The following is a 14,279-nucleotide window of genomic DNA, read 5'->3' on the forward strand; positions in this document are numbered from 1 at the left end:
CAACGGTTGTCATAGTGCATATTGTTGTCTTCACATCAGTTGCTCAGAATTACCAGATACAAGCATGCAAAACTGGCCAAAATATAAAAAAAAATTTCAAGCACTAACTGTTCCCTTCAACAAACGACCAGACATCAGCAGTACAGTTATCCCAGCTATCCTTCTATGTACAAATTTATATGTATATAGAAGTACTTTCTTTCTTTTGCTTCTTTCCCTCATCCCATTGTTCCTTGCTTTGTGCAATTTCTTTCCCTTTCATATTATCGATTATACATTTTGGATTTTATTTACTCTTTCATGTTCTTACACTAGGAAGACAATATGTTTACACATGTGGGTCCTATTTATTTCACTTATGAGTGTGGTCTCTAGTTGCATCCATCTACCTATAAAAGCCTTGAGTTTTATCTTTTTTTATGGCTGAGTAATACTCCGTTGTATAAAAATGCCACATCTTTTTCATACATTCCTTCGTGGATGGGCATTTGGGTTGTTTCCAAGATTTAGCTATGACAGATTGTGCTGTAATAAACATGGGTGCGCATGTATCAGTGTCCCTCTTAAGTTGCCCAGTCTGGGCTTGAACTTAGGTTCCTTCTGCCTGAGCCTCCTAAAATGCTGGGATTATAGGCCTGTGCCATCGCACCTGGCTGCTAACTCCCATTTGTCTAGGTCTTTTACCAACCTGTGCTGTCCTGGGAAAGGGATCCCTGAAAGCCTGAAAAATGGCACAGACTCAGAATTGCAAGCAAGTTGCAGGGCTTTTGACTATCATGTCTGTTCAAAAGTCTCATTTTCATTCCTCAGGTCACGTGTAGCTAGCTATGTCCAGTGTCCACATTATAAATGTCCAGGACTGTAACAGCATTGCCATGGTCTCTGACAGGAGCCATACAGAATATTTTGCAGAACACTGGGTTTCTGCTAGCACAGCAACTTTTGCAGCTTTTTTTTAGTATATGTGCTGCCGAAGTGAGCACAACCTTTGCAACTTTTATCCCCAGCTAGACTTCATATTCTAGGAGGAAGAGGCCATGTGCATCTCATTGTTTTGGCCTCCTCCTGAGGTTTGCCTGTGAGAGATAGTAACTGGTTAAATTTATCCAAATAAATAGGTATAGAAAGCAGTCAGGAATTGGTCAGAGTCCTTTCTGTATGAAGGTCATAGTGGACTGTTAAAACTATTATGTGTGCTGGGGCCACTAAAGCAGACAGAGATGGAGTTTATTCTGGACTTTTGCTTGGTTCCCTCAGGGTGGGGAAGGGGCATCTTGGTCCCCTGGGAGGAGAGGTAGGGAGGTATGAGTTTTAGGAGTGGTGAATACAGTACACTAGAATCTGCTCGTCTCTGCACCACTTCCCTCTTCTGTATTTGTGTTATTTCCTTTTCGGGGAAATTTCCATGGTGTAATAAGGAGCCATGGGAGTGGAAGTAGCTTTGCTCACATCAGCCCCAGGCACAGATCAGAAGTATGATAAGCATGGAATGACCCATCACAACCTGTGGTTGTGGGCACAAACCCATTTGCATTTTGGCTGGCGTTCATGTTTGGGTTTGGTCTGTAAAGGAGTGCCAGTGCTGGTAGAAGGGAATTAAGGTAAAAATGAGAAGGCTTTTGGTAGCAGTGGGGAGCCCGGAAGCCCACTGTCTAAGTTTACGTTTTTCAGGCCTTTATCTAGGTCTTTGGTTTATCCTGAGAAGGCTTCAGAGTGCTGGTGCTAGGTGGCAAGAGATGTGGTAGACAAGGGGGAATTGTGGAGTCCTGTGCCATCTCTTATTAGTACATGTCTGCAGTACATAAAGATTGCATTCATTGTGGGGAGCTGGTGCATGTACGTGACAAACCTTAACTCTTTTTTCACTGCCCTTCTCTCCGTCCAAGCATAGCTCTTACGCTGTGATCTGGGGCAGATCAGCTACCTCTCTGAGCCTCACTTTTCTCAAAGGGATTGGACTGCTTTGTCATGGTCCTTCCCAGCTCTTACAGCCTATGATTCTGTAGCTAGCCATTTGATCTCAAAGCTGTCAGTGGTTCCGTGTGTCTGGAGTCAGAAGACCTTCTGTGTTTGAATCCTGTGTTTGGCCTCTTAGTGGAGTGAGCTTTGGCTAGTGATGGAAGCTTTCTGACTCTTTCTTCTAAGCAACATTAGAGTGTAAAACTCAGAAAGCAGTGTGTATGTGGGAAACCACACACTAGAAAACTCGGGCATATTCATTGCTGGGAGGGGACTGCCCCTCCAGTACTCAGTTCCTCCTCCTTCTCTTCTACTTCCTTAGTGGGTTTTCCCTGCCCTTCATCCTTTGCCTCAAAAGCTGTTTAAAGAATGTGAAAGCACTTTGAAAATTAGAGAGTGCTATGGAAGACATTTCAAGTTCCAGAATAGGAGCTTTCTGATGTATTTGTCCTCTAGCTTATATCCTTGGGTATTCTTCTTGCCCTTATCACCATATGGTATCCAGAAACTCTGAGTGTGCTTCTTAGGGCTATATGCTGCGTGCTAGTGTATGGAGAACAGCATCCAGGAAGACTTAGGATTGATGGGTGGAGGGTTGAGTGGGCTGTTGGCAACTGTAAACACATTTTCTCTTAGAATAAGTTTAAACTCTTCCCAGCCCACAGCCATGCCTCTCACACCTGGGATGCAGTAGAAAGGAAAATGGAAGAAACCAGTGATTGCTGTTAATTGTATTGTAAGTACAATCAAGGCAACCTCAGAGGTGGTGTTGGACTAACTTAAATACTTGATTATGTGGAAGGGCAGGTCTTACTCAAGGGAGACTGCTGAAGACGGCATACTTCTAGAGCTAGCAGTGGAGATACTGTATTACTGGATGTGCAGGGAGGGCCAAGCCCTTCCCTTCACATTGTGTGCGTCCTACCTTAAGCTCCCAAGACAGGCTTCTAAGTGAAATAAACAAGAGAGACAAAAGGCAAAGAAAGAAGCAGCTCAGAGAAGATGCGTGTACTTGGAAAACTACCTGCTGTTGATTAGAGGGGATGTTAACAAACAGAGTGGGGCTGTGACTTGTCCATGGAGTTTGGAAGGACATTTTGGTGAATACTGAATGAAAGAACACATGGCTAAATGGGAAGAAATGCTAGGGCTGTACTGGGTGAGAGCTCCCAACCTGCTACCAGAGGCCTATAGTGAAATTACAATGCTGGAGGGTGGGGCATTGGGTAAATGCTGCGGGTTGGCATAGAGGTGGGTAATTTGAAGATGTTCATACTTTATTTTTAAGCCCTACTCCAGAGTCTTGATCAAGGCAAGTAAACAATTTAATACGGAAGAAATGAACACTTCATAAATTGGGTATTTGGAACCTGTTAGGCTATATGGAATAGAAAAAAGCAAGCGGAATTAAACCTTGGGAACTTCAGCCACATTGTTGTGTAGTTTTCAGAGTAAGCCTAAGTGGTGGTCTCATCAGTAAGTAAGTATGCAAGTCACTGTCCCGGAAAGCTGGCAGAACACCTCAGGAGTTTACACGATTTTCAAGAAACCTAGGAGATTTAATAAGCTGTAATCCCCACCATAATTAGGTCATTCATTAGGTTCTACCCATTCAGCTTCTGAACTGCTTTTTTTTTTTTTTTTTTTTTGGTTTTTTTCTCCCATACCGGGAACTGAACTCACGACCTTGCGCTTGCCAGGCAGGCGCTTTGCCGCTGAGCTAAATCCCCAGCCCCTCTGAACTGCTTTTAAGTCAGTAGCTTTATAGAGTGAGATAATTGACATAAACTGAAGAGCATACAAAGTATACTGTTTAATAAGGTTTGACATATATGTACACCTGTAAAACACTGCAGTCAAGACAATAAACATTTGTTATCCCAAGGCGGCTCTACCTTTCTATGCTATTTCATTATAGATTTCTCTCATTATAGATTTGTTTATATTTTCTAGAGTCTTATATAGGTAGAATTAGAGTATATATAGAGTGGGTTCCCCAGAATTTGTGGAGGTTACCTAGAGCATCCGCAAATAGTGAAAAACTGTGAATTTCAGATACGGTTAGGAAAATGTCTATATGCCTATTTTTTATAGTTTAACCCCTGTATATGCTATGTTTCCTGCAATAATGTAATTTAATAAAAATATGTAATTGGGGCTGGGGATTTAGCTCAGTGGCAAAGAGCGCCTGCCTGGCAAGCACAAGGTCGTGAGTTCGGTTCCTGGTACCGGAGAAAAACCAAAAAAAAACCAAAAAAAAAAACAACAACAAAAAAAAAACAACAAAAAAAAAGTAATTAAAGCCTTAGAGGGTACAAGGTGTCTCAGCAGCATCTTGGGGATCTTAGGGCTTTAAGAAGAATAAAACTAAGCACACTTGAGATGGTGACACGAGGTATAGCACCCTGTTTTTATGAGAGGATGAGGTGCATCTTCAGGGGGTGGGTTAAGGGCAGGAGTTGGTCAACAGCGCAGAGGACTGAATAACGCTCTGGGATTGGCTACTTGCAACCCCCGCCCCTGCTGGAAAAAAAAATTGCAGTGAATATTTGCTGCTTACACGAAATTGCAGGGTTGTTCCTGAACAATGATTAGTTAGGTACTAAGGAAAAATCTGCAAAAGACTTCAACTTTGCAGGGGTATACTCTACTCATTTTACTCTAGTTTCTTCCCTTATCATAATTAAATTTGAGATTCATCAGTAGTTTACTCCTTTTATTTGCTGAATAATATGCCACTGTATGCTTATGAGTTTATATTTTGAAGGATATATGTGTTTTTGCCACTTTAGGGTTGTTACAGGTGTAGCGCAAGCTGGTGTATAGACCCCTTAGGTTTTTGGGGGGTACCAAATTTCTTTATTTGAAGGAATTAAAGAACTTGAGTAGGTGTTCTGGTACAGTTTATAGAAAAGGTAAAGGTAACCCCAGCATGCATGTGCTGCCTTAGTGATGTTAGCTCTTGTAGCTGTTCCCCAGGGTATGCTTGTCAAAGAGGTACTCTGCCATGCCGGACTAAGGGCCTCCCGTCTTGCGCAGGTTGGTCACATGGTCACCCAGCTCTTTGATAGCCTTCATGTGCTCGTCCAGGTAGTGAGTCTCGATGAAGTCACACAGGTGGGGGTCATTCTTATCAGTGGCCGGCTTGTGCAGCTCCAGGAATGACTGATTAACGCTCTTCTCCAAGTACAAGGCGCACTCCATCGCGTTCAGCCCGTTCTCCCAGTCATCACGGTCTGGTTTCTTGATAGCCTGAAGAAAGATCCGGGCACCGCGCTGGTTCTGCAGCTTCATCAGTTTCTCTGCATGCTCCCTCTCCTCGTGAGATTGGTGAAGAAAGTATTTGGCAAAGTTCTTCAAAGCCACATCATCGCGGTCAAAGTAGTAAGACATGGACAGGTAGACGTAGGAGGCTTTACATAAGCTATCAAAGTAGGATACAGACTTTATTAGTTTTGGAAACTGGAGACAGGAATTGGCATCAGCTCATTGGCAAAGGTGATGGTAATGAGTAAATGTTTCCTTCCAGAACATCTTTTTTGAATTATTAAAGTCTTAAATAATGTACAAGATAAACTTTGTAACAGAAATCTGTGTATACCATCATAGAAGTTAAAAAAGAATGTTTTTTATATTTCTTTATTAAGTTCTACTTGTGTTACATTAAAAAACATGAATCATTGGATTAAGGGTCTATGCTGTGTCAATATGACCTCATCTTAACTACATCGGCAATAACCCCATTTCCAAATAAGGTTTCATCCTGTAATTTAAATAAAAAGAAAAAAAAAGGAAAAGTAATTTGTGTATACCTGTGATGTCTCACATAGAATTAAGAAGAATATAATAGGACTTTAGAAACTCCTTGAAACAATATTTATCTCAGGCAGGCATGAACCCTCCCTTCATTACTTTCAGGCCCCAATTCTCTCTTTTTCTTGCAAGAATGATTTCATCTTGATGTATCATCAACTTTCACAACATGAAAAAGGTGTATCTCCATTTATGTAGGTTTTCTTTATTTCTTGAACAACCTTTTTTCAGATTTATTCCTGTGTATTTCACATGTAATTCCAAGATCTGATTTTTCGTTTCTGATATATAAAAATACAGTTAACTTTTGTATACTGATTTTGTATCTTTGCTAAACTCATTTATTTTGGTATCTTTCTTACGTCTCTTCAGATTTTCCCAGTAATCATGTCATCTCCAAGTAAAGACAGTTTCACTTTTTTCATGCCAATCTGGATGCTTTTTTCTTTTTCTTATCTTATTGCACTGGTGAACACTTCCAGTACAATGTTGGATAATTGACCAACAAAGCTATCTGGGCATCTGTCGTTTCTTGGTGGAAATGTTTTCAGCTACAAATTTAATTTCTTATGTAGATGTAGAGCTGTTCTTGTTTGTTATTTTCTTGTGAACTTTGTATTTTTTGAGGAATTTATCAAGTTTATTATAAAAGTTACTCATATACTTTTAATATTTGTAAAGTCTATAGTCATTTCACCTTTTTCATTCCAAATATTGGTGGTTTGTGTCTTATGTCTTTATTGATCACTTCCACTAGAGATATATTCGTTTTACTGTTCTCAGTGAACTGGGTTTTATGGGTGTTCTCTAGGTTTTGTTTGTTTTCTGCTTTAGGGATTTCTGCTCTCATCTATTGTTCCATTCTCCCTACCTCCCTCTTACTAGATTTAATCCCCTCCCCCCCATTTCCTGAAGGTGGAGGAAGACCTCACTGATTTCAGTCCTTTCTTGTTATAGCTGTTTAGTGCTATAAAATTGTTGCTGTATACTGTTTCAGTGGCATCTCCAGTTATGTTGTTTTTTTCATTTTCATTTGCTCTAAGGTGCTTTATAATTTGTTTTGATTTCTTCTCCAAGCCATTGGCCCATTTTTCCTTTAGTTTCCAATAAGTGGGGCATTTTCCCAGAATCTTTCTGTATGACTTGAACCCATTAGTTGTATTGAGACTTGTTTTATGACTGAGAATATGGTTGACCTTGCTACATATTCTATATACACTTGGGAAGAATCCAACTTTTGCTAGTTGGAGTGTTCTCTGTTAGTTCTGGATGGTTGATGTTAGTCCTCACTTTTCTTTGTCCTTGTTGATTTCTTGTGTACTAATTCTCTCCATTTCTAAGAGAGGAATATCAGAGAATCTCAGATTGTAATTGTGGATTTGTGTTTCCTCATTCAGTTCTGTGAGTTCTCTCCTTTACGGTGGAGTTCTGGTATCTGGTAGATAGATATACATCTGGAATTGTTGTGTCTTGGTGAGCTCATCATTATGAATGCTCTCTTTTTATTGCTGATAATTTTCTTTGCTTTAAAGGCTGATTCATCCGCTTGAGCTTTTAGTTTGTGTTTTCCTGTCCCTTATATTTGTTTTATTTGAGTGATTTCCCACTAAACTTGGTGAAGAATGGATGGTCCATCAGGAAAGTTGCTTACAAATTTTGAACCTCTTTATAAGGGATTACACAAAATGCCATCCTTTTTCTTGTAGCATCCTTTGCTGAACTTCTCAATTTTTAGTATGGTCTTTTCGCTTTTAAGAGAAGTCTACCTTTCTTGCCAGCACCCCCATTGAAAGGGTTGTTCTGAATGTACTCTATGTCAATCTCTGTTCAGAGTCCTTTGGATTGCAATTATGTTTTAGTGGAGTGAGACAGACAGTAAACAAATATACGCTATGCCATTGGTGATAAGTCCTCTGAAAAAGGAATAAGGTACTGAGTAATGGAGATAGAGAGGTTTGGTGGGTAAGGCAGGAAAGGTGCTCCTTTAGGAGAAATGTCCGTAGAGCACCTCTGAGAAGGAGACATTTGGACGGAGACTTGACAAAAGTGAGGGATGAACTGAGTGGAACACGGGCAAAAGACAGTGCTGGCCAAACAAACAATGAGGACCAAGGTCTCAGAAAGGAATATGCGTGGGAGCTCCAAGGGGGTGTGACTGGAATGAAGTAAGTGATGTTGAAAAAATTACCAGCTTAGAACATTGAAGAACTCTAGAATACTGTGCTGGCACAATCCCTAACCACGTTGTGGTCCAAATCAAACCCTACAAAGGAGGCTCAAATTTTTAGAACTGAGAGGATGGATGTGCAGGGAAGATTTTCTGTGGCATCATTCAGCAGACTGCTGCTGAAGCTGTGAATCTTTGAAGACCAGCGGACTGTTGGGGATGCTTGTCAGCAGCACTATGGTCTGAGTGAATGAAAGTGCATTCTTCTTCATTACCAAAGGTCAGGTCATTTCCTTTGTATTTCGTATCAGTTCTTAAACATACAGAATAGCCTTAGAAAGTTTCATCGCTTTCTTAACTTTTTCTTTATTTGTGAAGGATAGCTGGTAGTCCTTACTATATCTCTTGGATGTACTATAAAATCCTTTGGAAAATTAGAAGGCTACTTAATAGATGTTTTCAAAAAATTTCAATTGATGGTTTAAAAAAATTCAGTCTTGTTGATGGGCTGAAAATTTTGTCCTTTTACCCATAATTTTACCAGCTCGAGTATTTCATACTGTAAGTGCTAGTGCCTTTTTACTGCCGTAAAATTTGCTTAGCTTCGTGTTTTCATATTGGAAAGGAGGTTGAGTGTACTGCTGCACTCTTCAGGTGCGCGGCTGAAAGTGTATCTGACAAAGGTGAGTCTGTGAGTAGTTGATGTGTATCTGCCAAGAGTGAGATGAAACCACTGACCAACACTGTAGTATTGTATTTTAGGATGCGGGAATTGTCAAATTTTTATTTTTATTTTTTTGCAGATATTTCTTGGTGGATTTTTATGCACCAACAACAACCGTGGAGAGCATAATGGAGCACTTGTCTCGGGACATTGATGTGATTAGACCAAATATTGTAACACACCCTCTAACCCAGGAAGTAAAACAGTGTGATGGCATTGTCCCAGTCCCACTTGAAGAAAAATTATATGCCCCAAAGAAGAGGAAGTAAGAAGAACCATGGGTGTTAGCCTTTTGTTGACTTCTCTCACACCAGAGGAGCGTGGGTGACGAGTATACAGATGTGGCCTTTTACCAAGAATTTTGTTAGGAGTACCATTTGAGTTTTGTAGGATGCTTTGCTTTTGATCCCTTTTTTGGGCAAGAAGTGGGAAAGCTGCTGGCTGAGAACTTGCCTGTCATCTGTGGTACTGCACATGATTCCCGACTTTGTTTTCCTTAGTGTACTTTCTTTGTCAGTGTGGACAGCAACACCATTCTGAAGAGCAAAACATAAAATTGCCTTGGATTGTAAGCTCATCATTCACACTGTATAACCATGCAAAAATAAAAACTGAAGACCGCTGTATAATAGGGACAACTTTCGATCAAAGAAATAAACATGATTTTATAAACTCTACCAGGTGTGTTGCGCCTTTGCTTGCTGCAGCATAGTACATTCCCTGAGCCTTCACGGCACTGACCTTGGGGTATTTCAGTGTGGGGCACTGAAGTTCAGGGACTGGGAGAATAAGAGGTGAAGATGAATCTGTTCCTGGACCATGGGTCAGTGTGCAGAATGAGTAACTCTTCTCTCCTGTGTGTCACTGGTCATTGTGGTAGCTGCTGCCCTTTTGTGGAAAGACATGTATGTTCCGGGGCCTTTGGTGTCTGACATTACTGCCTATCATTTCTTTGTCACTGGCACCTGCCTCCACTGTCCCTCAGCCCTGGGCAGCCTCTTTGAGAAAGAACCCTCCTGGCGGTGAGATGACTTAATTGATGGGTGAGGGTGAGGTTTTTTTTAGGGACACTCACTCAGATTTCATCCTAGGTCTCTGCAGGGCTGGTGAACTGGGAGACTTAAGCAGTATTTCCACCTTCCTCGACCAGAGTGTCTTGCACAGAGGTCTGCCACCACCACAGATATCAGGTCTCTGTGGACAAAATGTCGGGGGAACTGCCAGGTAGTAAGAATCCCTTGTTATGATCTGTATGGTCAGATTGTCTTAAAGCAGAAAGGTGTGAGGTGGAACAGAGGTGGGCAGGCGATGCCAGTAGACTTAGGCGGATGCCCCTAGTCCATGGTTTCTTCCGTCTCCAAAGCCACCTTCACAAGATGATCGGTTTTGTCACTGTGCTTATTCTTAAGAGCCCAGACAGCATCTAGCTTCATCCTCCAGAGGCAGAAGGCTAGGGAAACTATTTGCGGAGCAGTAGTTGAACAAAGAGAGTCATCAAGAAAGAGTTTCAGACTGGAAATAAAAAGGGATACAGTGGAGATAATGTGGGCAAATATCCTACTTCTTGTCTCATTAGGAATTAGCTGATTCTACAGGCCCTTGGCTAGGGCTTGCACAAGAGCACAGAGCCTCTACCAGGGGGTATGTTTTCTGTTACTAACTCCGTGCCACCTGCCACACTACACATACTGCGTACTAACCTTACTTAGTCCTTTCATCCCCTTGAGGGAGGATTGCTATGCCTGTTTTGAGGATAAGGGTACTGACTCAGATCTCACCTTGGACTTACAGGTAACAAGTGGCAGCTGAGACCCTGAACTGCTGTCTGGTCTTTCCTGTCCTTTGATACTGAGATTGTGTTCACCTCTCAGGTTAAAGTAGGCACCTGGGTGAATTGCTGAGTGTGGCACCAGCACTTTCTTTTCCTGCACTTGGTCCCTGAGAAGACAATGGTTGCCATTTGGCATCTCAGGTCACACAAGCTTTCAGACGCTGATCGTGTTAGGAAGGAGGCTGGCTAAGTAGGACAGCTGCGCAGTGTGCCACTTCCCTTCTTGGAAGTGCTTAGGTGAAGCCGTGGTTCCTCGTCCTAATCACTGATTCACAGCTGTACTCTCAGCAACTTACTGCAGTCTGTGGCAGTCACGTGCCTGCTGTGTGAGCAGAGCACACGCAGGTGCTTGCCAGGCCACATGTTAACTTTCAGAGTCCAGGACCCTCCTGTCTTCCTGCCCAGAGTGGTCTGAGAGGCTGTTGTATTGGTCTGCTCCTTCAGTGAATGAGGTGAGCAACGTGCTGAAGGACATCTCTGACCTTGTTGGAGCTGACAGCTGGAAAGGTAGACAAAGCCCGTGGTGCCAGTAGGGAAAGTGCTACCAAGGGCATGTGCAGAAGCCATGAGGGAGTGAGGATATGGGCAGAAAGATTCTTGAGTGGCAGAAGAGGGTGGGAGGGAGAAGCGGTTGTGACAAGGCACATAAGGGCCAGATCTGGAGGCTGGAGACGCCTGAAGAATAAACATGAAGGGATAGGTGACCAGTGAAGTGATACGAGCTAAAGAAGGCAGGACTCAAGATGAGCACTCCCTCTGGACTCATGTCCTGCAAAATTCATCTTTAGATTTGTAACTTAGACCACCGTGGACAGGACTGATCTTCCTCCGCTTTGTTTGCTGTGACCTGTGTTGTTGCCTGGATCCAGCGGCATGTCAGGACACCATACTTGAACTTGTAAGCGGAATGAAGAGGAAGTACCCTCAAATCTGTTTAGTCCTCTTTTCTCCCAGTATATTGGCCACCTTTTCACTGCTGTGGTCTAATACCTTAGAAAAATAAAGGAGAAAGTATTTGTCTTAACTCAGTTTTAGAGGGTTCAGTCCAGGCAACCGACTCCAAGGCAGAACCCTGGTGGAAAGGCGTGATGGAGAAAAGCTGCTCATGTCCTGGCAGCCAGTGAAACAGAAAGGACTGGAAAGAGCTAGAGGAAGGGGCCGAGGACAAACCTCCATGACTCATCACGGTGCACCCAAAGTCTACTGCTCTTCTAGGCATCTTTCCAGCCTGTGAAGCCAACAGTCAGGATTAGACAACCAGAGTCACCTAAAAGACTTTATTTTTGCCAGCTAGCTCTCTTCCTTCCTGGAAGAAAGGACAGTGCCTCGTCCGCCGTGGTGGAGTTTCTCTGAAGAGACAAAGACCTCATGGTAGCGACCCCTCTAGAGTCAGTGGCCCAAAGGTAGTGGCCACCGTGCAACCCAGGGTATGAGATAGGTGTGGTGGGAGGACAAGGTGCAGGCTGAGGGCCTGAGAAGCCGTTCTCTGAGCTGTGCCTCAGAGGGAAGCTGCCCTCCGTGACACCTGTAAGTTGTGGACACACTCCTTAAGCTCTGAACCATGGAGTGTCAGCCAAGGAGAACATGAGGCCTAAGTGGGCCTTTCAGGTTTTTGTTCCAAGATCAGATTTATATTGATAGGGATGAGATACTTGTTTAAAAGATTATGGACTTTTTGAAAGTCCAAGCCATGCTTTCCTGTTTCTGGATCCAACTGAGTATGACAGAGCAGGTGTCAGGGAGTGAGTCCACCCAGAGCCCGGGGTGGGTGTTTCTTCACCCTCCCCACATCTCTGTGAGGCAGACGTATACATAAATCACCTGAGGCTCAGCAAATAACTCATCCAAAACCACAAAGGAAGGACTTGGCATTCAGAGCCCGCCTATCTGATTGTATGGGCTGTTTTTGGCAGCCAGTGAAGCCTTTCTGCAATGCATTTCTGCAAGTGGACACTGCTGGTCTTACAGTTCTGGCTCTGCTGTGGCGATCACCTCCCCTGGGCCCTTCTGTCCCACACCCAGGCCAGGCCCCAGGCTTCCTTGCTGTAGAAGGGGAGCCGGTGGAGCTAGGATTGCTTGGGGGTGTCTTTCAGATATGAAAGGGATCCCCTGAGAACAACAGGAAAATGTGTCTCCTGGAGGCAGGCATTTCTCTCTGCACCCCTTTTTTTGGCGAGGAGAGTACCAGGAATCAAACTCAGGACCTTGCACTTGCCAGGCAAGCTTTGTGCCGCTGAGCTACATCTCCAGCCCCTGCACCTTCATTTCCAACAGAGCTCTCTCTTCAGTACACTGCTCCAAGAGTGTGTTTATAGTGCCCACATAGGAGGGCACACTAGGCAGTGTCCCTGAACTCTAGGCACTCACCAATGGATGGATGGAGAGGTGGGAATACTCCGGTGTCCAAAAGACAGGCCAGGCCATGATGACAACTGAGATGCAAACCAACTGCTACGGAAATGGGAGGGGGTGCTCATGAGTACTTGGCATGGAGGCGGGCTGGGAAATTTTCCATTAGAGCTGATATTTCAGGTGGCATAGGAGCAACTAGTGTGGCATTGTGGGTCAGAGGGATGGGGAGGTGGCAACACCATGGGCAGCAGGCAAATATAGCGTGGCGTTGGAAAGGAGCTTGGAGTACCAGAGCCACAGGCGATCACTGGGGGTAAGACTGGGAAGTCTGGTGGGGCATAGCCCTCCAGCTGCCAGTGGGTATTTTTGGATGCTGAGGGTTTCTTGAAGGATCATGTGCGAGAACTTACAGTGGATCCTGTACATACTGACTTGGTACCAAATGTACCTCCTAATGGAACCTACACACTGTAAGGGAGGAAATGATTCTATAGATTCACCATAGAGAAGTGAAAAGGGGCTGAGATGAGATTTTCAGGTGTCCACAGGTAGGGCTTACTGGAGCAGAGGTGCTTGCTCAGTGACTCCCAAGTGCACTGGGTGTGCTCTGAAATGTGTGTCGCAACATTTGAGAAATACAAGTCACTCTATTTTTGTGTGGTCTGGACTATTTCCATTTGCACTAGGAGGCTAAGCAGAGATCTTACTGAACCTGTAAAGGCCTTGTAATGCTGCCTGCCAGTCCTTGTCCTGTCTTCCTGTGCCTGGGAAGAGGCAAATATGGCGTTGATGGGAAGTTTCCAAGGCACTTTGTGAGATTCTTGGTCACCTTGAAAAAAATTCAGTCGTGGAATAAATATATAACTTTGTGTCAAAGACTTGCTCCGAGGACCTGGTTTTGCCACCTACCAGCTACTTACCCATGGACGGTTTTTTCCCTTGGCTTCAGTGTCCCTGTATAGAAAATGTGGTGGGTGAATCAGATGGTCTTAAGCCCTTTCAAGTCTCTTATCTGCCTGGTTTCTAGAGGGGTTACCGCAGGAGCTTGGTAGGATAGGACAGGGAGGTGAGGAAGGGTTAAAAGGATTTGCAGAGGCTTGTTCTCTGCCTGGTTCTCTTCATCTTCTGATAAACAGCTGTGGTTTTTATAACCTGCCAGTGAGTTCAGTGGGACTGCCTGTTGCCTTAACTCTAAACAGACTAGGCACTGTGCATAATCACAAGAACACAGCAAAGAGCCCCGGAGGTCAGCACAGTTGTTTGCTGCTCTCAAATTGCTGGTGTTCTTTGTGCTGGTTGGAAATGAAGCTTGAAGGGACATGAATTTAGTGCCAAATACAGGTAAGAGGCATTCAATAGTCTACGGGAGGAAATTTGCATCCAAGTGGTGGTGAAGTCTAATTTTTGGAGAACTCCACAAGTCCCCAGATCAC

At 43.6% G+C, this 14,279-nt stretch overlaps 1 protein-coding gene and 1 pseudogene across 1 annotated transcript in view; one reads left to right on the forward strand and one right to left on the reverse strand.

Annotated features, from left to right (window-relative positions):
- The window catches only part of Slc5a3 (solute carrier family 5 (sodium/myo-inositol cotransporter), member 3), a 51,652-nt gene extending 42,312 nt beyond the window's left edge, over positions 1-9,340 (forward strand). The window contains exon 3 of the mRNA XM_005375699.2: positions 8,743-9,340. Within this exon, the coding sequence (XP_005375756.1) occupies positions 8,743-8,932 (190 nt within the window). The 3' untranslated portion in view covers positions 8,933-9,340. The remainder of the gene's footprint in view (positions 1-8,742) is intronic.
- LOC102026719 lies at positions 4,804-8,472 on the reverse strand (annotated as a pseudogene).
- Positions 9,341-14,279: the final 4,939 nt, after the last annotated feature.

Source organism: Chinchilla lanigera, unplaced genomic scaffold (genome assembly GCF_000276665.1).
Source record: "Chinchilla lanigera isolate Chin_1 unplaced genomic scaffold, ChiLan1.0 scaffold00006, whole genome shotgun sequence".
Lineage (NCBI taxonomy): Eukaryota > Metazoa > Chordata > Mammalia > Rodentia > Chinchillidae > Chinchilla > Chinchilla lanigera.